Genomic DNA, 23,860 nt, shown 5'->3' on the forward strand with positions numbered 1-23,860 from the left:
GATGGGTTGAGTAACCTAAAAGGGATTCTTGCAATAAACATATAAGAGGCAGTGCATGACTAGAAAAGAGAAAAGATGGAGTTTTTGCTAAAGCAATATAGAGTTAGAGATGGTAGACATGAAAGGTGAGGTGGGGTTTAAAAAACCATTTAGAGACTATTCAGATGGAAGCATTGAGAAGTATAAGGTAGTGAGAACTTGGTAGTTATGATAAAAACACCATCACACTAATAATGGGGCAGTAAAGAAGCATGAAAAGATTGGTTTTGGAGGTAATAATATTAAATTTTGAAACAAAACTTGAGAATCTTTATAGTGATAATGATGATCCTTGCCTAGAAACATTAGTATTGGTGGTGGCTATTGTAGCTTGGGAATTGAAGACGATAAAACTTTTATTATACGGGCTTCCTCTAAATGACCTTTCTTCTTCTTCTTTAAGGCTTTCCCCATACATTCTCTCTCTAGAATTTTCTTTTTATAGCAATATATGTGCAAAATTGGTATGATACTAAGTCAATAGAGTATTAAATTTTAACAATTTGAAACAAAATTTTTGAAATTATAATATTAATATTTGTTTTAATAGTAAGATTCTTTAGTATTATTGTATCTCTTTTTATTTTATATAAAAATATTTTTTAATCTAGAATAAAATATTTTAATAAATTAAATTATAGTTGATTAGCAATAATTCAGTTAACTTGTATTCTTTGAAGAAATAAAACTAATTAATCCGTAGAAGGCTGTTAATATTTATGTTTTGATAAATTTATCTATTTTCTCTCATTTCTCACTTCTATATATCTTATTAATCATTAATATTTTTATCTAAACGAATTGTGCATTAATTATAATCATTTGACTTGATAACTGTACTTTCTAATTTATTTTTATAACTATAATATAATTTCTTTTAATTTTGTAATCATCATTTAAAATGAAATAAAATCTTTTCTTGCTTTTATTAATAACGCTCTCATTTTTATTTCTTAATTATTAAATTAAATATTAAATTTTTATATTTTCCTAAAATCATGACAACAAAAATCTCAAAAGTCATTAAAAAAAATTAAGAAGTTACAAGTTCATAATTAATTTTTTTTTGAAAAAAATACAAAAATCATTATAATATGGCCTTTTACCACATACCTTTATAACTAATAAGGTTATATAAATAATAATAAATAAATAAATAAATGGGTGAGTTAATGTCCTCTCTTTATGTTTTTTTTTTTAATTCTAAATTGCATAGTTTTGACCACTTATTTCATTACTTATAATAAAATTTAAAAAAATTACAATTTTTCGATGTTCCATCTTTATATAAAGTTTATTCCTATATTATTACTATTTTTTATCTTTTTTTGTTAAACTATACCAAGTTAGAACTTAGAAGTATTGATTTTAAATTTTTTTATAATTTTTTATTTCTTATTAATAGAAATATAATAGAGCTAAGTTTTTAGCTAAGAGTTTTTTTAGTTACATTACAATTTATAATTAATAATTAATTAATTAAAAATTCAATTAATAAAAAAATATATTAATTTTGCCTCTTATTTTCTCACTCTGAACGGAAGGAAGGAAATGAAGCGGTCCTTTGTGGGTAATTTCTAGTGATGCGGTGTCTCATGCCTTGGAGAAAGTTTGTAGATATTGACATAATTGCTGCAGGCTTACTGTTGACTTACTGCAGGCTATGTATCATCCTTCTATTTTTCACATAGATTCTTTGAGTCCAATTTCTTTTTCTTTTTTTCATTTTTATCCATGACATATAGTAGTACATAAAGTGTTCGGATCCATTTTTGAAGATATTTCATCATATACTGCCCTATTTCTGCCAAATTATTTTCATTTTAATTACGTCTCTTATACTTGAATCAAAAGCTCCATAAATTTAAACTTGGAAACTGAAATTTCCATGCATTGTTTTTTTGATTTTATTTTATATTATTTCGAGCGAATGTATATTAAAAAAAGACTTTTTCAATTTGAAAATTATTTTTATAAAAAGTAAGTGAGTTGATATCTTTTTCTAAAGGTAAGTTTGAATTTTCTTTTATAAAAATAAAAATATTAAATATTAAATAAAATTTTAATCTGTTTCTATTAGTAATTTCAAATAAATTCATTAAATTTTGGTTTTTTTAGAAATATCTTAAAAAGAATAAAGATATCGCATTTATTGTGCAATCTTTTGTTCTTTCAGAAATACATTTTTTCTATTTTTTTTTAAATTTAAGATTTTAGTTTTTTTTCGGTTGTTTTATTTCAAAAATGACTAAAAGAAAATAAAAAATTAATTAAAATCATAAATTTAAAAAATTAAAAAACATATTCTTATAATTTAATACAGTAAAATAGGAAAGAAATCATAAACTTAATAAAAAATAAAAATTATGAATATTTATGATAAGTTTCCTTAAATCTTACACATCCATTAGAATTAGAAAGAAGAGATAGTGCGAAATAGACCTGTTCAAGGGGCTGGGTACCCACCCGGCCCGATGTATAATTTAGTTAGAAACAAAAATGTCATACCTGATACTTGAACTCGTAACCTTCACATGTGATTAAGTGTTATATACCACTTGATTACCTATTATTTATGTTTATAATTTTATTGTTATTAATAATATATTAGATTTAAAATTTGAATATTTGTGTTGAAATTAGGTTTAAATTTTGAATATTTGTATTGAATTGTCGGTTTGGTCAAGCCAAGCCCGACCCGAGCCCGCCCAGGCCCGATCCGAGCCGCCCAGATCCGACCTCTGTTTAATGCCTAGTCGGGCCGACCAGGCCGGGCCGAACTTTTCATAAAATTTCAGGCTCGGGCTCAGACTCTAAGATATTAAAAATTTCTCGGGTCTGGGCGGGCTCCGGCTTCTCCAAAATTAAGTCAGGCCTGGTCAAGCCCGAGCCCGTTCAGGCCCGACCCATGAACAGGTCTAGTGCGAAGGATGAAGTTTGATTTGATGGGGCTGTTAGCCCAAAATGTCACCAGCCGAAGGCCATTCATGGTCTCATGGGCCGACTGTGTGAGCAGCTAGCTAACAACAGCCACCATTTTTATTCAGTATTGGGCAAAGGTAAAAGGTAAAGGGAAGAAAGATATTCATGTACGCATCTAAGCCTCCCAAAAAAATGAAGTATAGCCACGACACCATCGAGCTGACAACGACAAGCAGCAAAAAAGAAAAAATAAAAAAAAAGAAAAGAAAAAAGAAAAAAGAAAAAACTATTCAAGCTCAATTCAATTCGGTTTCATTTCAATTTTGCATTTTCTTTTCTTTTTTTTTTGAGGAGGAAAACAACAAAAGGAAAACAGGAAAGATCCAATATGTGGGTATAAATACAGCGAGGCAAAGGATCTAAGAGAAGTCCTCTTTGAGTAGGGCTTGTGGTCTTTGACACTCACTTATACTCTCAACAATAAAAAGGGCAGAGGCTTAAAGAGTAAAAAGGAGCAGTCTTTAGGCTCTTAAACCTCTGCCCCTTTTTCACCGAGTTCCTATCTTTCTTTTTTTATTTCTCTCTATCTCTCTTCTTGCATCCACATCCAGTAAGTTTCTCTCTTTCTGCTTTTTCTCTTTGTTTTAATTATATTTGTGTGTTTTGTGTAATGGGTTTTGCTTTGTTTTGTGTGTTTTGACTTGGGGACTTGATGACTTTTGATTTTGCAGTTCTTAAAAAAGAGTAATCTTTTTTAATTGGGTGTGTATGATGGGCGAGAGAATCACTCCTGGGAGTTTCTTCCAGTACCCGCCATCTGGGGCCCACCAAGCTTCTCCTCATAGGCCCAGCTCTCTTTCTTCAGATCGCGAAAGGTTAGTTTTGAAGTCTGTCTCTTAGTCCATCTTTAATTGTTTATATTTGCTTGTGTAGTTTTTGGTTCTTTAGTTGTGGTATTGTATGTGTGTGTTTTCTTATTTCTTTTTTTTTTTTTCTTTTAAATTGTTTGGTTGCATGTTGGGGTTTTAGTCTTTGATTGTTTTGTGGTTTGATTGGTACTGCGATTGGAGTTTTAGAGCTTTGACTTATTTGATTCTGTCATCCTAGCTTGTTCTACAATATTTGATGGGTCTGAATTGTTATTGGTACATTCAAGTTTGCTTCAATTTTTTTTGGAGATGTTATTATCATCATTGATTTAAACCTTTGCCTTTTTGGGTGTTGAGTTCCTTCTTGCACAATCTGCATTTCTGGTGACAAAGAAGGGGGAAATGGGAGTAAGAGAGTTCCTATCTCTATACTTAAGAGAAAGGGATGTAATTGATTTTGGTAATTTTAGATTTATGGATGGACAGGAGAAGCAGAAATATCCTAGAGTTACTCCAGTCTCAAAAATCAAGTCACCAACTTCTGGATACAACTCTGCTTCCTTTTGCAATGTGGCATATCATAAGAGAAATGCTGGATACAACTCCGTGTCCTTTTTCAATATTGCATATAAGATGTATAGTGAGTAGTTGTTAGCTTTTAGTATCCTAAGAAATCTCCCTTGTGCAGGAATAGTTTCCTTATTTATTGACTTTATTCATTAATACAACAGTGCATTTTACTTAAAAAAAAAGAAAGATTTAGGTACTGGAAATCTACGAGTTTATGAGTTTGAACGGATAATCACTCTTAAATTCTAAATTATTTGCTATTGCCTTCATCCTCAACACTCAAAATGCTAGTTTACAAGAAAGAAAAAGAAAAAACATTTGTTTTTTTTTATATTCTGCAATTGATTGAATGCCTGTTATTTTTGTTGTGATAAGTTTTCATCTAAGATTTGACTAGTTTGGTGGTGGCAGGTACTTGGCTGAATTATTGGCAGAGAGGCAGAAGTTGGTGCCATTTATCCAAGTTCTACCACTTTGTAGCAGGCTTCTTAATCAAGGTTATTGAATCATAACGTTTGGTTTGCTATGCAATGTTGTTTATCCATGATCCTTTATTGGTAGCACCACTGATTAATTACCTTTTTTTAAAGTGAACAATTTGATAGAGCTTGATGTTTGCCTGTGCTCATGATTTTCAAAGAGCACTGTGTACTTTTTTGTTTCTCTAACTTAGTTTGGTTCACATTTATGCAGTATTGTCCCATCTTGATATCTTTACCCAAATACATGCTTTTGTTGTACCTGTCATGCACTCTTTGTTTTTCCATGTGTTTCTTAGTCCGTTTGGAATTATAATATGCATTCAAACAATACAAAGTGGTGGATCTGGCCATAAATTTTAAATTTTTTATTCTCTTTGGGCATTACATTACAAACAAGTTATTGCCTTTAGCAGGTAACAATGTTAAGAGTATATATGCCACAATACTTTGCTGGAGTCTAAGTGTTATTCTTTACTGAACGTTTCATACTTACTTGCTTTTATTGTTGGCTCACCTGCAGAAATTAGAAGAGTGTCAGGTTTTACTCAGGGTTTTGTAGATCATGAAAGATATGAGCATGAGAGTCCTTATAGGTCATTAGGTCAGCAGACAAATGGAAGACCAATGGATTTGGAAGCATGGCCTCGGATGCCAACAGAGGTAATGTAGATTGTACCTTCATATTTTCCTTGTTTTCTCTTGGTACTCTGCATGATAATGGTTAATGTTGTTTGAGTACAGTATATAGCGGTATGTGCTATACTGGTAGCCTCATAGCTAGTATGCATCATTTTAGAATTAAATCGAATTTATGAAATCTGAGATTTGAATTCATATGTTCTTCCTCGAATCAATTTCAGAGTAATCTTCTTCCTTAGTTTTACTTCTCAAGGACTTTCCTATTTGTTCACATCAAAAAGAATTTGCATCTCACTTTCCATCATGAGTTGATTAAACTATTCGATGCAAAATTTTACTTGGATGTTTTCTTACTCCAACAGCATTTATGGGATTATTTTGGCTAGATATAGTCTGATTGGTTGCTACTGTCTTATCTAAAGAGGTCTTGAGTTCAAATTGGCACCTAATAAACTATAAAAGAGGTACAAGAACAAGATAGTTCCTTAAATTTGTTATGGTTGAGGGAATTGGATCAGTAAAATTTGTTTTCTTGTTACATTTGTTTGTTAAACATTGCATTTCATTGTATATCTTATGTTAATGTTTTCATTGTAACATTAAGTGATTTTGCAAGAAAATGCTATGAAGATCTTCCGAGGATATCACCAATTAGACAATAGGATTGTATTTCTCCCCCATTAATGAATAAAATTAATTTGTATGGTCTTCTAAATCTGTTCTTTTTTGAGTTTGACCATTATAAATGGGACAGTCCACTAAAGGGTATTAAGTTTCAGTAACTATTTCCAATCTCTTACTACTCACACAAACAATCTGAAAAACTTCGATAGTTATTTGATGTGTATCAATCTTGTAATTGGTGCTCTAGTAATTTTTAAATAACAATTGGATTAGTCACTCACCCTTGCATGGTTGATGACAGGCAATAAACATAGATTAATACTAAACTTAACTCAACTCAGCCTATCTCAAGTTAATTTGGGTTGGCTATATGGATTCTCTTTCTCCACTCCAAGTGATTTTGGGCTATGTAAGACCACTAGACTAATATAAATATATAAATGTAAAGGTCTGAGTTAAACATGCTTGCATGATCTTCTTTTTCTTTGATATTTGAGTAATTTCGTGCTAACAAAAGGATAGTTTTCAGGCTTGGCATGATTGGGTGACAAACAGCGTAAAACCTTTTTAGTGGGTAGAGAAGTAAGCAAAAAGAAAAAAAAACACTGGACTCCTTTTTTTTTTTTCTTTTTTGAAATGCTTGTAGTTGAATTAGTAGAACTTTAATCAGACTGCATTCATGATTAGCTTCTATTATTTCTTATAGCTAAATTTTGACATTTTTACCAATCAAAATCTTTGTGGTGGGGCTTCTTAATTGAGAGGATTTGGATGTTGGCTTGTTCTACATAGGTAAGTTAGGGCCTTCAGGCGGTGACAGAAGAATATGTAAAATTCACTGTGAGGTCTCTTTCAATGACATTGGTAGGCCAGTATGGTGATCTTTCTAGAATTGATTTTCAAAAATATTCTTTCCAGGATTGGTGGCTGATGCTAGCCAAAAATTTCAAAAATTAATTTCCTGCTTCTGGAAGATTGTAATCACAATTAAATTTGTAAAGGCAGCAGGTACAGAATAAGCTGATGTTTTGCTATTATCTGTTGACAACATCATGCTGAGAGATTAGGATTGCTTGCATAGTGTTATGCAATTGCAATCGGTGGATTCTTGGACCCATTGTGAGTTTTCTTGTTTAAAGACTTTGATTTTTAGTGTTCTGGTCTGTTTGCAAGGAAAGAAACAAAGAGTTTCTTGAATGGCATAAAGTAGCTACAGTATATGCCCTCTGGGGAAAATCAGGCTGTTCACTTCTCACACTTGTTGGTGTACTCATGCATTCGTAAATTTATATGTTGTCTTTTCTGTTTCATATATTATATATGATTTTCTGTTATCATACTTTACAAACAATTATCCTATTCCTTACTCCCCAAAATTCTGTAGGCTTTGACAAGATTCTAATCACAATTAAATTTGTAAAGTCAGCAAGTAGAGAATAAGCTGCTGTTTTGCTATTATCTGTTGACATCATACTGAGAGGTTGGGATTGCTTGCATAGTGTTATGCAATTGCAATTGGTGGCTTGTTGGACCCATTGTGAGTGATTCTTCTTGTTGAAGACTTTGATTTTTAGTGTTGTGGTCTGTTTGAAAGAAGAGAAACAAAGAATTTCTTGAAGGCATGGCATGAAAGTAGCTATAGATTATGCCATCTGGGGAAAATCAGGCTGTTCACTTCTTGCACTTATTGGTGTAATGCATTTGTAAATTTCTATGCTGTCCTTTCTTTTTTATATATTATATATGATCTTCTGTTGTCATACTTTACAACCAGTTATCCTGTTTCTTACTCCCCAAAATGATAGAAATATATATACAGTTCAATTATATTCTGAGACAACTGAGAAACTTGTCTGTAGTCTTTGACAAAAGTTATGTAATGTTAATTGAGCCACATTTCTTGCTCCAGGAAAATGGACATCTTCAAAGAATGGCCTCATTTCAGGCAGCTTCCATGGGGTGGCCTGGGGTCCCGGGGATCCCGACTACGCCTGTCATAAAGAAAGTAATTAGGCTTGATGTTCCTGTTGATGATTATCCCAGTGTAAGTCAATTATTTCTATTTTTTCCGATGTTTGGAATTAATAAATGTCTAATTCAAAAGGTTGGCAGTATAATTTTGTTGGCCGAATACTGGGACCGCGTGGAAACTCCTTGAAAAGAGTTGAAGCCATGACAGAATGCAGGGTGTATATAAGAGGCAAGGGGTCTGTAAAGGATTCTGTAAAGGTATGATTTTGTTATAATAGTTATTTTTATATATTGCCATAATATCTTAAAGCAGTCTACTGTGAGCCACTTGGTGAGCTGCTAGTGAAACAGGTGAAGCATTGATCTCTTGCTAAGATGGGTTGGTCATTCTAAAACTACTGCTTGCATGTATACATACATATATTTATTTGTTAGGTTAAGATGCATCTTGATCATATATGTAAATTAAATAATATGTAGATAGTTACTTAGTGTCTTATTTTGTCTGTTTTCCTTCTAATCCAGTCTTCTAAAGTAAGAGCATGTTAAATTGTAGGTGTTGCCACAAATAGGTCTTCCTCAACATTATTTAATGGTGATGCACATCTCCCTTTACATATTTATACAATTATATTTAAACTTCCAGTGCATCTTTTATGTAATTATGGAAGTTTTGATCACTATATTAGCTTTAGCCATTGTTTATTGATGCTCGTGGTTGCTAAAATTTGTCTGTCACATGAAATGAGCTATGGGCACAAAATCTTGTCCTATGCAGCCAACATTATGTTTTTGGATTGTTTTTACAACTCTATAACACTTGAGAATGGCTGTTCTTTCTCACATTTAAATTTGTGAGTGTATAGATTAGTTTAAAACATAAGCTGGGTTGGGTGATGCACACTCTGTTGTTGGGCAGTGAATCGTCAGAATGATTTCCGGGAGTATGCAATTTTAATTTAACAGTTGGCTTTTAAATTTCTGAAATATGAAATGATAATGGATGCATGGGGGAAGTCTGGAAACAGTAAAAGAGGCATACTTGAGCTTGACTTTATTTAATTGTTAAACTGCATCCTTAAGTAAATTGCTGTTCAACCTTTATTTCACTGCTTGGTCAATCCAGTGTTGGGTCGAAGTGGTAATGGAAGTCAAGAGACTTGATGTAAAAAAACAAATGGCCAATTGTATGTTTGGATGTTTTCTAATTATACACACTAGACAGGGAGTGCGCTATGGGTGAGCCACTTATGGCTCCTCGGCATAGATTGCGGTTGCTCTTTCAGACACTTCCTTGCTAATGAAGTTGCCTAGATGTTGTGCGGGATTGATTGCATCCCTAGCTATTATCATCTTCCTGGTTCAGTGATCCATGTATCTTAACATAAAAAGATAATAAGGTTTTTAAATTACTTTGTTTATTGGATACAATTCAGTTTGACAGCAATACAGTGATTGATGACTGTTCTTTTTCTATTGAGGATGGAAAATTCCCTGTCAAGTTGCACTGATTCATTCCTGAGGTTTAATGGTCTAGTTTTTATATCAAGTTTTGCCTCATTGTTTTCTGTGATTCCGTGCTTTAACAATTGAATTTTTATTTTCCTTGTGATATTTTTTGAGGTTAAATTTGATACAAATCAATAGTATAACTCAAATGGACAATTACCAGTAGTTTTTCATGTTATCTGAATATGTTTTTGTCAATTTTATGCCACGAGATTAATTGGTAGTAGGGATTTTTATGAGGTGAGAGAGAGAGAGAGAGAGAGAGAGAGAGAGGAGAGGAGGGCTGGTGGTTAGGGGATTCCTCCTAAAGTAGCAACTGAGCGCGGACGGCTAAATCTAGAACATTGTATGGGCTCAATTGATATTCTAATAAGCTTAATGGTCTCAGTTGGCCCTTTTGCCTCCTTGTTAACATTTACTTCAGAAAAAAGAGGGGAAAAAAAAAAACAAAATTTGCCATGAGAGACATTACTCTTTTTGTGATCTCAGTTTCTTTTGGATTTTTTTTATTGTATAATTTCTCTGAATCTTAGTACTAACTTGTTATGTTTCTTTCAGGAAGAGAAACTAAAAGATAAACCTGGCTATGAGCACCTCAATGAGCCACTGCATGTGCTAGTGGAGGCTGAATTTCCAGAGGATATTGTTGATGCCCGCGTGGAACATGCTGTAACAATACTACAAAGCCTCTTGAAGCCTGTGGTATGAACATGAAGAGACTAACAGTTTCTGCTGTGGATTTCTCTTTTATTTTCTGCTGTTACATGCTTCTTTTGTCACGCTGTCTAAATAAACTGCTCTTTCATTGAAGGATGAATCTTTGGATCACTACAAAAAGCAGCAACTAAGGGAATTGGCAATGCTAAATGGTACACTAAGAGAGGAAAGCCCTAGCATGAGCCCAAGCATGAGCCCTAGCATGTCACCCTTCAACACGGCAGGAATGAAGCGAGCCAAGACAGTAAGATAGCCATATGTAACATTGACAAATGATTTGTTACTTGCTGGATGACTGCAACTGATTGATAGAAGTCGACGAAATAGCTTCTCAATGGATTATAATTCTCACTTCCTTGGAAGGACCACGACCACCCTTGGAGTTGACTGTTCAGGAATGGCTAATGGAACTTCTCGACTTGGGGCCTTAATTGCTTGGAATCTCTGGTGTGTTATATGCTTCAATAGATTTGTTGAATATGGTTTTGCTTTACCTATATATTTATTCTTTTCATGTATTATTCCTGCGAACATAAAATTAGTTATTTCATTGGTAAAATCAGCTTATGTTATGTAATTTAGTGATCTTTTCCAGCTCCTGTAACATTAAATATATCAGAAGATTCTTTGCATCTGATAATTATGTCGTGCAATAAGCATAGTGTTATAAATGCAAACCTCGACTCAAAAGAGTACTCTAAAATATATGTTACTGTAATATCCTTGAGCTTTTTTTATTTTTCTTTCCTTGGCTCTGAGTTTGTATCTGCGTATCTAGCTTCTGGTTGGTTGTATCATGCACCATTAATTTTTAATACTTAATTTTGCCTGCAGGCCAAAGGTGAAGTACCCTTTGTGCTTAGTCATGGAATTGCGTAATTTAAATAAAAAAAAAAAACTGGGTATTAAAGTTTTTTATTCCTTTTTATTGACATGAGGGTAATCTCTTGCCATCAACTCTGAACCAATTACAATCAGAGCAGCAACTGCCTTGCCAGTTGGTATTGAGGAATTAGTTCTCTCTTTTCCCTTTTACTGACAACTCCTTTTCTCTTCTTGACTTCATTATGTTGAAGAATGAGCTCTGATTCCAAAATAGACAAATAGCATAAAGAATAAACCTGGCACTTAGAAACAAACTGCTTGATCAGTCAATTCTTTCCTTTCTTATCCCAAAGAATATGCTTTGATCCGCTTTCATCCATTTCTTTACCAGCTCTTAAATGTTCGAATGCTATAACACAGGCTTAGGCTTGGCTTGAATATGTGCTGTAATTAATTTGTACTGATTTTGGCCCCTTGGCCCTATCAATACCCCCACTATTTTCCTTGTCATCAAAAAAAAAAAAGAAAAAAGGGAAAATGAAAAATATCTGTATATTTTGACAAAGATACTTTTAACATGCATTTCCTAATCATATACAACAGGTTTCATACTTCTCCCAGAAGCATCAAACTCTCAAATTGGCTGTAATCATTCTTGAATATGCATGTACTCACTTGCCACCATCATTTAAAAGATCCCTTTGGGTCAACCATGAAGGAGTATTTTCTTTTATCTTTTTGTTGTACTTCCCTTAAAGCTTTTAATAATGGATGTTTGGACCGAGCTTATTATGTACTTGGTCAATTCAACCTTTTTCCAGTAATCAACATGGCTATGCCAATGATTATTCTTGAGGTAGTATGAAATTTTTGTACTAGAGTGTAACTATTTCATATTATAATTCAACCAAAATTGAGATGGTAGAGTAGATTTTCCATAATAAAGATTTGAACAAAAGCTGAAAATAGCAATTTCATTCCCATAAATTAAACAAAGCCATGATGGCAGCTAATGAAATCTTGTAGGAATTCCAAGCAGGTTTTGTACAAAATACACAGAATCACATTAAAGTCTATGTAAAAGCACCAAGCCCCTTATCTAGGCTTGTATTTCAGCATATCATCCTTAATTCTAAGCATGCGCCTGTCTATGATCATCCAATGGCTGGGACATATAAAGCCAAGAATGTGCAAATCTTTCTAAATAAAATAGCTGATTGTGTTGCCATTACCAAACATGTAAGAGACAAAGCATCCTGACAAACACATACATCTATGGTAGTTATGACTAGTTAAAAGAGTTGCATTAAGTTGTTCTTTCTACTAATATGAAGAATATGCTACAAAACTCTTGATTCTTACACACTTTCAAAGTCTATCAGAATGAAGAACTCATTTTTACAAGCTGGAAATGAGATTCCTCATACATCTTATACAAAATAGTATCAATCTCTCCTCTAAATACTCAAAAGACTTCATATTCATGAAAAATTTAATTTGGACAACTCATTACAAATATTACAGTGTATTCGAGAAACACCTAACCTCAATGCACAGCATCCCCACACGCTAGTCATGGCCATTGGAGGAAGAAGTTTTCCTTGTAAAAAATTTTGTTTAAGCCTGCAAATCATAATGCAAATTGAAATCTATGCCAAACTCAGCAAGGTAAATACTATTGGTAAGGATGAGCAACCAATAGCTCTATGCTGGAATAGATGAAATAATGCTTGGAATAGAATTCATGTTTTGAGGGTAAGATAAAAACGCCTTTGTCTAATAAATTTGAACAATGACACTAATTGGACCAGCTGGTAACTAGCACAAGCTTGTAAATTACATGTGATCATTGATAACAATAAAAATCTCATTCGACTCTACTCTTTCTTCCATGTCGGGCCATGCAAACTAAGCAAAGAAGTTAAAAAAAAAAACCTATAAATACAGCCAGAAAAGTATGTAATGAATAGTAAACAATTGGAAGGGACTAAGGTAGAGATGACAAATCCCAGAGACCAGATAGAAAGACAATAAATATAAAGGCCCAGGTATAAGATATTGTGGGGAAGAGTGATTGATGAATAAAACCCAGGTACTCAAATCTAACGGGAAGACAGATAGATGTGGCGACATAAAAGGAAGAGAAACAGCCACTGGTCTCTATACATGTAGATAGCAATTTCAAAACCATCTGATACCCAGTGCATACTGCACTTGGAATACTAGTTGAGTGGCTAGAGAACTAATCACGCCTCTGCCAAGCTGAGAAGTGCAAGAGCCACCCACATATACACTTTAGTTTGAACAATTTAATTTTATGGTTAAAATGGTTCCTTGCCTCTATGCCTGTTCCCTTCATGGGATCACCCGATTTCTTGTCTCCCCACCGAAAAGGCTAAATTCAACTATGATCAGGTTGAAATTGATTAGAAATTGGTATAATACTGTGGCAGGATGCACCCAATTAATTTTTGCGCAACACTGAGGGCCACTGCCACTTTCTTTCATATCACACTGGGGTTACCTTCCAACATTTATTACTTGATTTTCAATAGCTTCTAAATTGGAGCCCATATCTAAATTCTGGAAATGCATAAAGCATATTAAAATTTCAACTGCAATTCAAACTATTATTTGTTAAAATGCAACTGGTAAAACTTTGAGCCCTTCCATAAGAACTGTCTTTTCTCTAAGGGTAACTTTTTAGTTTATCACAAGAAATCTTCTCAGCAGGAAGAAATGAATTTCTACCCTGATAATTGATCAAAAGAAAAAATTCAATAGAGGAACAACCAGATCAAATTTATGGATGAACAATCTAACTCATATTGTACACTAGGAGGCCGTCAATTCAACTATTGCATCCTTGATAAGATTCTCTTCAAACTTTCCCCAATTCCAAGAAGCATAAAGAATTTTCCTCAACTTAATATCCAGTTTAGCAAGGTAAATATAGAAACCAAAGGGAAAGACAGAAACCTCAGCTGTGAAGAATACAATAGGAGAACCTCAAAAAATTTTCACAAAACACTAAGAGAGGCAATATCTCCTATTTAACATAATCCAGTTATGTACCAAAACAACTACTATCTAGAACAAAGTGTACCAATGTGACCAGGTTTTCATAATTGGCCAGTTTCAGTGGATTGAAGAGAGTTTTATATGCAACAAAATAAACTGAAACTATGCAAACTAAGTTACTAGACAAAATTATGCAGCACTGAAGAGAACAAAAAATAAAGAAAAAGAAAACTGTATGTCTAATAAAAATAACAATCATGCCTTGCTCAAAAAAATAAAGGCATAATAGACACACCTCAACTGTGACGAACTCAATCTTCAATAGTTAAAAGCATCAATCTCGAAGGCCAAGTTCGACCTCAAGCTCATCATCCTCTTCAAACAACTTCAAAAGACGAGCATATTGCTCTTCTCTCTTCTTCTTTTGCCAAAATTTGAAAAGGAAAAATGAAAGCAACCCTACTGCCACAATCACGAGTAATATGATGACTATCTTAGGTGCAGTATTGCTACCAGAAGTATGGGCATCAGCCTTTGTGCCATTTTTCGAATCACCAGAAATGCCTGAAAAGATGAAATTTTGAAATCAAATCCGTTATCAGAATACCAAAAAGGTTACCAGTCAGTTATCATCTGAACCAGGCCCAGTTTGAAATGAACAACACATTATTCAACAGTTAATATTGGATCTAATAAATCCTTCCAACTAGCAAACAGATGTTTCAAACTAATGAGGAATCATCCTCATGGATCTGTCTTCTAAAAGCAGCCCATTGATCCTTTTTCACTAATATGTCATTAAAACCTCCAAACTCCAGAATCTGTTTCACAATACTAAATGCAAAGGTGCCAACTCTAAACGCATACAGCTCAAATTATTGCATTCTGAAAAATTGGCTACCTTTTTGTTTTCTCAAATTGGGAAAAAAAGAAACTTCCGTTTTCATTTTCCACATCCAAATAAATTTACATGTTTGTTGTTTTAGTCTCACCAAATTACAATCTAGAACACCCAGAATATATTTAAAACAGTCATACACCAAATTTTCAGATTTCAAAAAATCAAATTGTCAAAAGGGCATAACAAATTTATGGAAAAAAGCACAAGAACAGATTTAGATTTAAATATAACTGCAGAAAATTGCATGTGTAATAAGGAATCATGTATATGTAAAAAATTGAAAATCTTAAGAGAAAAAGAGATCTAAAAAGACAAACCTAAAAGGAATTGTAGAGAGATAGTTACAAAGAATAACAACAGCGAAGGCGCACGCAAGGATCTGCTTGTTAAAATTTCACTCATTTCTCTGTTCGATTTTCTGTGGCGACCGCTGTGTTTTGCAACTTTGAATTTAAACATTCAACTAAATACAACAAGATGTCTTTATTATTATTATTATAATTATTATTGGTGTTGGTGTTGGCTGTTGCCGTTGCCCCCAACGTTTTTAGGATTTTTCTTTTTCAATTTAGCGGAGCTTTTTTTATTTTATTTTATTTATTAATAATCATGGCCTTTTTTCTTGGTGAAAATAATAATGGCTTTTCCATGAAAATAAGCTCAGTGCCTTCCCTTTGCGCCAATCATTTTACATGAATAAGATACTATAAATAAGATATTAATATCAATTTTACTTCATATTATTAAATAAATATTTTAATAATTTTATATTTAAATAAATCATAGATACCATATTCGTTATTAGTATTTAAGATCGCATTTAATTCTTTTATAAAAATTTATAGTTAATATTTTCATAAATGTACCATGTGAATAATAATATGACATAGCTTAGCTTAATAAAATTTTAGTACTTTTAGTCTCATGAAAAAATTTAATATTACTTATATATATTATAGGTTTATTTAATAAAATTAAACTCTTATTAATGAACTTCAAATGTAATATTATTTATAATAAGAGTAATAAAATAGAGAAAGATATAATATGAGATGCTATCTAAGCGATTTAATGTTATGTAAAAAAAACCTTACGAATTTCAATACAATACCAACTCTAGCTCTTAATATAACAAATGAAATCAAATAACGCATAACTAAATTTAAGAAGAAAATTTAATACTTTTTATATTTTCACGTGTAAAATTCTTAATTAAATTGTTGTAAACAAATTTTGCTACTATTTTTTTAATAGATAATATATCAAACCGTTCAATCTCTCTTGTGACCCAGTTGATTGAAAGTAGTTTTTGGATTAAAGAATTGTGTGTTTTTAGATCTACATAATATAATCAAATATCAAAAAATTAACTCTATATTATAAGGTCTGCCTGTGTAGTCTATTTTTAGAGTCGGTTCGACTTTCGAGTCCACTTTTAGCTGTGTATGATTCATTTAGGAGTTCTTTAATTCCTAAAATTATAGAGGCTTTCATTTATAAGCAAGATTAGATGAGACTTTTAAATAGACCAAATTTTATCTATCATAGTTTAGAAAAGCTTTAACTGCTAAGCTTATTAAATTTGAACTTGAATTTTTTATTTTCTTTTCAGAGTCATTTTTTTATTTTGAAAATCAATTTTTGTTAATATTAATAATTAATGAGCTTTATTTTGTTGCAAACTTTTATTTTATAAGCAAGCTTGGCTACTGTGACTATTTTCTTTTGAAAGAATATAGAGAGAGCTAAGGTAATTGCAACTTAGGAAGATGGCTGCTTGGGTACATTCCAGAATAATTTCCCATAATGCTTTTGCTTGTTGCTCCATTTTCTCCCTTCTAAAACGGTTACTTCACTCCCCATATCCCACTTCTCTTGACCACCCACTAAGTAACTTCTATTCAATCGATTAATTAAAAATTATTTGTTAAATAAACTTGGGTTTGCAAATATCCATGAGTTTTACTATTTATTGATGTGAAAAAAGAATATTAGTTAATTGAGTGTTGATATTATTTTTTGAATGATTGCATATGAATCTTAAGTAGAAAATATGGAATAATGAAAATCGAGGGATATTCAAATATTTTGATTCAGGATTTACACCGTTGAGGTCTCCATCATCTATTGGTTATCTATGCATGAGGATTCCTGATGACATAATAATTGGTGTAAACAATCATGGGGACGCAATTGATAAGTTTGACTGGCGGCATTAAGGTGTGACTTGATCAAGTAGGACAAGACGCAAATTTACATATATATATATATATATAAGGGAGAAATCATATTGCTTTCAATTAATTTAAAGGAATATGCACACTTTTTGATGTTTGGGGTTATTATTAAGTTTTGTATGCATTTTTTTGAATTCTTAATTTCAACAATGTTATTTAATGATTATTTCATTTTTAATTTTGATGACATTATTAATTAAATTTGTTGACATGATATAAATTTTGATTACAACAAAGAAATAAAGGACTGAGTCAACTATTTGGTTATTAGAATATTGTCGCTAATGCACTTAAAATTAATAAAACTCTAAATTTAAGAAAAAAAAATAATTTTATGTATCTAAAAAATAATCTTTTAGTAATAAAACAAATCAACTTTAATATTGATACAATTCACAGACTTCACGCCACATCAGAAAATTGGCTAAACTACCCTCACTATTTATGGACTTCAATTTTAGTATCGTAAAAACCTTTCATGTTATTTTCTGGCAAAAAAACTAGCGGAATTATGATGTGGCGTGCCACATAAAATTAGATATATGCCACATCATTAAATGGATTAAAATAAATTAAATAAAAATTGATAGACTAATTTATTTATTTCTAAAAGTTAATAAAAAATTGATAAAAAGATCATCTCCCTCATTTTTTTTTCTCCTTGCTGTTCTTTTTTCTCCTCCACTAATTTTTATTTTCTGAACAAATCAAGTGACACTACCACCATAGAAGTGAAGCCCATCTCATTGTGAGTCTATCTACACCGGTATTAAAGAGTACTGGTACTGGAGGAGTGAAAAATTAGCGTTTAAAGCTTAAGATTGTCGCTGCTTTCTTCTCTAAATCTCACCGCTTTCCATTACCAGTTGATCCTGCCACTTTCAACAACGAGTTTGCCTACCTCAACTCAGTGTCCCCCTGAAGTTACAATGCTTGCCATTGATGAGAGAGAGAGAAAGTTGGTATTCTTTTCTAACTGCAAGGTTCTTCACCTTCTGCCATGTGTAGAAAGTGTTTGCTTTTGTGCATCGATGGTTGATTATATTTATGAATTTGTTATTGTTGGTAGCTTTGTTATTAATGGTGCAAGTTCGATGGTTGATTGTTGATGAAGCTGTTATTGCATTTGTGGATTTAAGTTTCAGTGAGAAAATGAGAAAACTGAATGATTGAATTTGAATATTCTAGAATTGAGTTTTTATTTCTTGTTTGATTAGTGAAAAAATAATTTATAGTTAGATTTCTTTCTTGTTTGATGACTGAGCTAACGAAGAAAATTGATTATGTTTATGCTTGGTTAGTGAGAAAATAAAGAAAAGTTAGTATTTATTTGATGTTTGGTTAGCGAAAAATTAAATTTTAGTCTATTTATTTGTAATCAATTTATTTTTACTCCTTTAATGATGATATGGTATGTATTTTATAATATTATAAATTAAATATCTTTAGGCATGTGTGCCACATCACCATTTCGATAGTTTCTTTTTGTCGGAAAACAATAAAAGTGGCTTTTGTGATATTGAAATTGAAGTTCAGATAGTTTAGTGTTACAAATTAAAAATTAGGGACTTTGTTGATAGTGGCTCCAAAATTCAGGGACAGTAAAGGTAATTTATTCTAAAAAATTTAATAAACAATTTTACTAAAAATTGAAATTAATATAAAATATAGTACTAAAATTTAAAAATTACGTGCTAAATTAGATAATAAATGCAAATTACAAAATTCTTTTAACAATTAAGCTTTCAATGATCTACCTAAACTTTATTTAATAATACTTGAATTATATTTTAAATGATTCATTATCAGTTTGCTGTATAACGAAAGAGGATTAAATAAAATTATATTTTAAAGTATATAAATTAGACAACAATAATCAAATTTCAAATTAAAATAGGAAAGATTTGACAAAGCCAGAAGTGTGTACATGCAAAAGGAGGATGAGTAGAAGAAACAGAATACTAATACAAGTGCAAAACAAAGATTAAAATCTTTCTATATTCAAGTTGAACATGGTAGATCATGTTTAGATTATTTTGACCATTGATTTTTAAATCAATGGTTGAGATTCATTATCCAATAAAAATCTCAATACTTCAGTATTGACGCGTGAACATATGAGAGTATCTTAATCTGTGAAATTACAACTCTTTCAAATACAAGATATGTATTTCTATGAGAAATTATGCTAAAATCACCAGCACCACTGATTGAAGATGATGATAGTGATATTTGGAAGCTAATAAATAAAGGGTACAAAGCTGAAGCAAGAAGTGGAATCCGAAATGAGATGAGATATGGTATTGAAGAAACTAAAGAAAAAGAAGAGAAGAAGCAACTGCATGAAAAGTAAGAAGACAGTATGACATTCCTGCCCCATCAAATCCCAATGAAACTGGTCCTCCAACTATTTAAAATTTTTAAAGTTGATAGCTGGTGAGAAGCATCAGCTTATGAAGAACTTCAGAGCAACAGCTCTTTTAAAAAAAAAAAAAAAAATAGTATAGTCCATATTAAAGCATAGAAATGAATTAAGCTCCTCCTTGCCTTTTAACCAACAAGACAACTACATTTTTAAAAACAAAATTACTCTTATAATCATTATGCACCAAATGATATGGTGGCAATCATGTTTAAGATGACATAAGAGGCACAAAAGCAAAAACAACGTTATACTATGTAACTCAAATCACAAAAGGCTGGTTTTTTCTAAGTCTGTCTAAATCAGGAGGTACAAACTCACTACCAATGGAACAAAAAAAAAAAGGGGACACAACAAAAAATAAATAACATAACATAAAAGATGGAAGAGTTGCTTCACTTGAAGCACTTGGCATCCAAAAGAGCTTCACCCTCGAAAGGCTCAAAATCTTCAATCATCTGGTTGACACGCTCCTTTTGGGCTTCATCTGAGAGGTCAACCTTCTTCCAGTCATACAGCTCCATATCATAGCACTCGTCGATGACAAATTGAGGAATTTCTTGACCACGGAAAAGCCAGAGCCCCTTAACCTTGTATGGAGGATTAGAGCCAATCACTAGCATCTTTCCAAATGCATACTTGCGAGCTAGATCCATTCTTTGAAGAAATCCACCGACCTTGTTCAGGGTAACAAATGACACAGTATTCTCATCATTGTATTTGTAGTCACAGAACCACAGTGAGTATCCCTCAGGATCATACATGTCCCAGAATCCTACAATAGATCAAAGTTAGCAAACCATGAACAATAATAAAAATATGGGACAACCACATTTAATCGGAAAAGCTATAATAACAAGAAGAAAACTTGACACCATCAAAGAAATTGATATCAGACTAAATTTTTCTATCAATGTATATCCTGGTTTCCTACATTTTGGGCACAGATGAAAGCAAATTTGATGGTAAACTACAAAAACAAATACCTTTGATTGCAACCTCACGGAAGTTGGTCTTGGTGTTTGAGTAGAGCCTCTTCCACTCATCCAGTATCATCTTACTTGGAGGCAGCAAATCAAGAGGATTCTTGGGTTTGGGCTTTGGTGCCTCTTCCTCTTCCTCAGCAGATTCTTTGGGCTTTGCAGGTTCTTTTTCTTTTTTGGCTTCTTTTTTTGGTTCATCTTTAGGCTTTGGTTTAGATTCTTTTGGATGGGCAGGCTTCTTTGCAGATTCAACAGGAGGAACAGATTCAGTCTGCTTGACTTCACCCAATATCTTTTTGAAGTTTGGTTGATTAACCATGGTCCAGAAGTATCTCTCAACATGAGGGAACTCTGAAGTAAAGCTTTTAGTCATGAGACGAGAAAATCCCATGTAGAGATTGCAAGTCATGATGATGTCAGCCAAGGTAACAGAATGTCCAACCAAGTAGGTGCTTGAGGCAAGGTGAGTGTTTAGAGCACCCAGTCCTCTTTTCAATGCAGCAATTGCAGCTTCCTCAGCCTTCATACAGAAAGTCCATAAGACATCATTAAAGGCACCAGAAATATGATAAAATCTCAACTTAAAGAACAATAAGAAAAAAACTATAACAAACATATAGAAAAAGGGCAGAGAAATAATTTTTGTTAAGAAAGCATTTACATGTCTGCATAATGCAGGATGCAGTCCACCTTTAAAACATGACTCTATATTATATTTATAACAAAAGCAGCAAAATGCTTAAGATTAAAGATAGTATAAAAAGTCCACAAATGCCAAACACATGCAGACATAACAATAAGAGAAATGCAAATAAGTAATAAAGAACTGAAACAAAGAGGTAACTCACTGGAGGAAGGTATGGGGCGCGTCCCATTCTAGGTCTAAACCAAGTCAAGAGATTCGCATCAATCTCTAATGATGAAAAATCAATCCATTGCTCAATATGGCCCTAAACACACAAGCACATAAGAAATACATAAGTATGTTATAAGCAAAAAAGAACAAGTACTTTATTCAAGTAAGTGTATCGCAAAAATAAAGCCCATGGCTGACAAATAAATTAACAACTATTGCAATTGAAAAGTTCTTAAAAGATCTTACATAGTCAATTAGGGATGAACCACACAGAGGGTTGTCAGCCTTCGAGCGAGCAACTACAGCCACAGAAAAAAAAGACAAGCTTTTATTCAACCATCCATCGAGAAAAAAAAAACCCAAGGAACAGCATATAAAATAGTATAAACTCACCATAACGAGCAATAGCATTGCTCTCAAATATAGGGCCATCTGGTGTCTCCAACACAGGAACCTAAAAATTAACCGATCAGATTTACAAATCTACCACAAAAAACTAATAGGTAACTTATAGCATGAACCAACATGTAAATACACAAGTATACCTTGCCAATAGGATTCATCTTGATAAATTCAGGAGTCTTATTAGAGACACCCATCTCAAAATTCTCAACCAATTGAACTTTCACGCCGGAGTACTCTGCTGCAATAAGTGCCTTGTAAGCATTTTTGTTTGTCTTGCCTGAATGCAATACCTATCAAACCACACCATAATCAAAAACATAATATAGAAAAATATTTATATCAAAGAATGCATCAAAGTGATATTAAGCAAGATAACAACAAACCCATCAACATAGAATGTCTAACATGTCATAATTTAAATTTAATCAATTAAGAAAAAAATCTAACTTACCAGAGCCATGGCTTAACGGAAAAACGAGAAGCTCCAATTCAGATCTGTAATCAAATAAATAGCAATTCAAATAAAAAATTCACTTCAATTACAATAAAGATCTGTTTTTTATTTAATTATCATAGTTGATTAAAGAAAGATAACGCAAAAGGATGCAAAAATTCAGTTTAAACATAAGAGAAGGCACATACTTTAGGGTTTTGAGCGTTCTTCCGCAAGCTGTAGAGGCGAGACACTGAGAGCAAGTGAAGGAAGCAAATGAGGAAGAGAGATATAAGGTTAAAAGAAACTAGGGTTTTTGTAGAGTCCATATGGGCCAAATTGGGTATTATGCGACATTCTTTCTTTTTGCCTCGCGTCTAATATGGGTCAAATACGGATCCAAATATGCTCTTGTTCGGATTCAACTTAGCCCGACTTTTACATGCCTTTTGTTTTTGTCTTTTTTTCTTTAGAAAAAAAGAAAAGAAAAGAAAAGGAATGGAGTAATTACATTATGCATCACAATTATTTTAAACTAATTAGCGCCATATATGAATTGTTGCTATTAAATAATTAGATTGATTATAAGTTTTTCAATTTAAGAAATTGAAACTTGAAGTCTTTATTTAAAAAATATATATATAGAATTAGATTAACAATAAATTAAAAAGATTACAAGTCATTTTGTTAATAAAAGTTGATAACAATTTTCAAAATCATATAAATTGTGTATGTTTTTAGAAATGAGTCATATAAAATTAATTCGTAAGAGTGCAAAATTTTTTTTATTAGTCCTACTCAGTCACTCTAATGGAATATAATAATTTCATTTTGATTATATATTTATTTTTATCACGATGATTTCCCCGTTAGTACTTGGCTCTAATTTTACAATTAAGAAGAAAATATTCAATTAAGATATTTTCACTATGTATGGCAACAAAGAGAAAAGGAGAAGGGTAGGTAATTAAAAGAAAAGATAAATGAGTTAAAGGAAAGAGCAGAGTAAATTATTATTTTATTGTGTTTGGTTATATAAAAACAATCATTAAAGAAAAAAGAGAAAAAATATATAAAATTTGTTTGAATGAGTGAGATAAGAAGAAAATAATAATTATTAGAAGACACAAGAACCCCTAAATTGATATATAAATCTTAAAAAATATGTCATTACATAATAAGATATATATAAATTTAAATTAATTATAATATTTAATTTTAAATAATTTTATAATGAAGTACATATAAATTTCTTTTTATTTCATAAAACCATGAAATAATTAATTATGAAACATAAAAAGTAATAACATTATGCAAATAATAGTTACGGAATATAAAATTTTCACGTAAAAGAAAAAAAAAAGAGATATACTTTATATGAAATAGAAGTCTCATTTATTATGACAAAGTAAATACAATAAATAAATATGAAAAC

At 31.9% G+C, this 23,860-nt stretch overlaps 3 protein-coding genes across 4 annotated transcripts; 1 reads left to right on the top strand and 2 right to left on the bottom strand.

Annotated features, from left to right (window-relative positions):
- Positions 1-3,321: 3,321 nt before the first annotated feature.
- Positions 3,322-11,079, top strand: LOC8263262 (KH domain-containing protein At1g09660/At1g09670). Of its 2 annotated transcripts, XM_015723731.2 has the most exons (9): positions 3,322-3,571; positions 3,693-3,836; positions 4,812-4,897; positions 5,403-5,542; positions 8,055-8,189; positions 8,258-8,374; positions 8,673-8,711; positions 10,184-10,327; positions 10,437-11,079. In XM_015723731.2, exons 2-9 carry the CDS (start codon positions 3,730-3,732, stop codon positions 10,593-10,595), a joined length of 927 nt encoding a protein of 308 aa, XP_015579217.1. In that variant the 5' UTR covers positions 3,322-3,571; positions 3,693-3,729; the 3' UTR covers positions 10,596-11,079. The 2 variants fall into 2 exon arrangements, with proteins under 2 accessions (XP_015579217.1, XP_002526434.1); XM_002526388.3 differs by lacking the exon at positions 8,673-8,711.
- Positions 11,080-12,456: 1,377 nt separating this feature from the next.
- LOC8263261 lies at positions 12,457-15,629 on the bottom strand. The gene is made up of 3 exons (XM_015723715.3): positions 15,407-15,629; positions 14,484-14,752; positions 12,457-12,790 (listed from the first exon to the last, which is right to left on the bottom strand). The coding sequence occupies exons 1-2, from the start codon at positions 15,546-15,548 to the stop codon at positions 14,523-14,525; spliced, it is 372 nt and encodes a 123-aa protein (XP_015579201.1). The 5' UTR covers positions 15,549-15,629; the 3' UTR covers positions 12,457-12,790; positions 14,484-14,522.
- Positions 15,630-19,897: 4,268 nt separating this feature from the next.
- LOC8263260 (elongation factor 1-gamma) lies at positions 19,898-22,785 on the bottom strand. Its single transcript, XM_048375826.1, has 8 exons — positions 22,635-22,785; positions 22,444-22,487; positions 22,133-22,282; positions 21,981-22,041; positions 21,834-21,886; positions 21,580-21,681; positions 20,735-21,251; positions 19,898-20,523 (listed from the first exon to the last, which is right to left on the bottom strand). Exons 2-8 carry the CDS (start codon positions 22,450-22,452, stop codon positions 20,144-20,146), a joined length of 1,272 nt encoding a protein of 423 aa, XP_048231783.1. The 5' UTR covers positions 22,453-22,487; positions 22,635-22,785; the 3' UTR covers positions 19,898-20,143.
- Positions 22,786-23,860: the final 1,075 nt, after the last annotated feature.

Source organism: Ricinus communis, chromosome 6 (assembly GCF_019578655.1).
Source record: "Ricinus communis isolate WT05 ecotype wild-type chromosome 6, ASM1957865v1, whole genome shotgun sequence".
Lineage (NCBI taxonomy): Eukaryota > Viridiplantae > Streptophyta > Magnoliopsida > Malpighiales > Euphorbiaceae > Ricinus > Ricinus communis.

Coding starts and splice junctions, on each gene's coding strand:
- LOC8263262 (XM_015723731.2), top strand. CDS start 3,730: ATGATGGGCGAGAGAATCACTCCTGGGAGTTTCTTCCAGTACCCGCCA. Junction 8,375..8,672: donor CTGTAAAGGATTCTGTAAAG/GTATGATTTTGT, acceptor GTTAAATTGTAG/GTGTTGCCACAAATAGGTCT. Junction 10,328..10,436: donor AAAGCCTCTTGAAGCCTGTG/GTATGAACATGA, acceptor CTTTCATTGAAG/GATGAATCTTTGGATCACTA.
- LOC8263261 (XM_015723715.3), bottom strand. CDS start 15,548: ATGTTTAAATTCAAAGTTGCAAAACACAGCGGTCGCCACAGAAAATCG. Junction 14,753..15,406: donor CTCTCTACAATTCCTTTTAG/GTTTGTCTTTTT, acceptor TCATCTTTTCAG/GCATTTCTGGTGATTCGAAA.
- LOC8263260 (XM_048375826.1), bottom strand. Junction 22,042..22,132: donor AGATGAATCCTATTGGCAAG/GTATACTTGTGT, acceptor GTTAATTTTTAG/GTTCCTGTGTTGGAGACACC. Junction 21,887..21,980: donor CAATGCTATTGCTCGTTATG/GTGAGTTTATAC, acceptor CTGTGGCTGTAG/TTGCTCGCTCGAAGGCTGAC.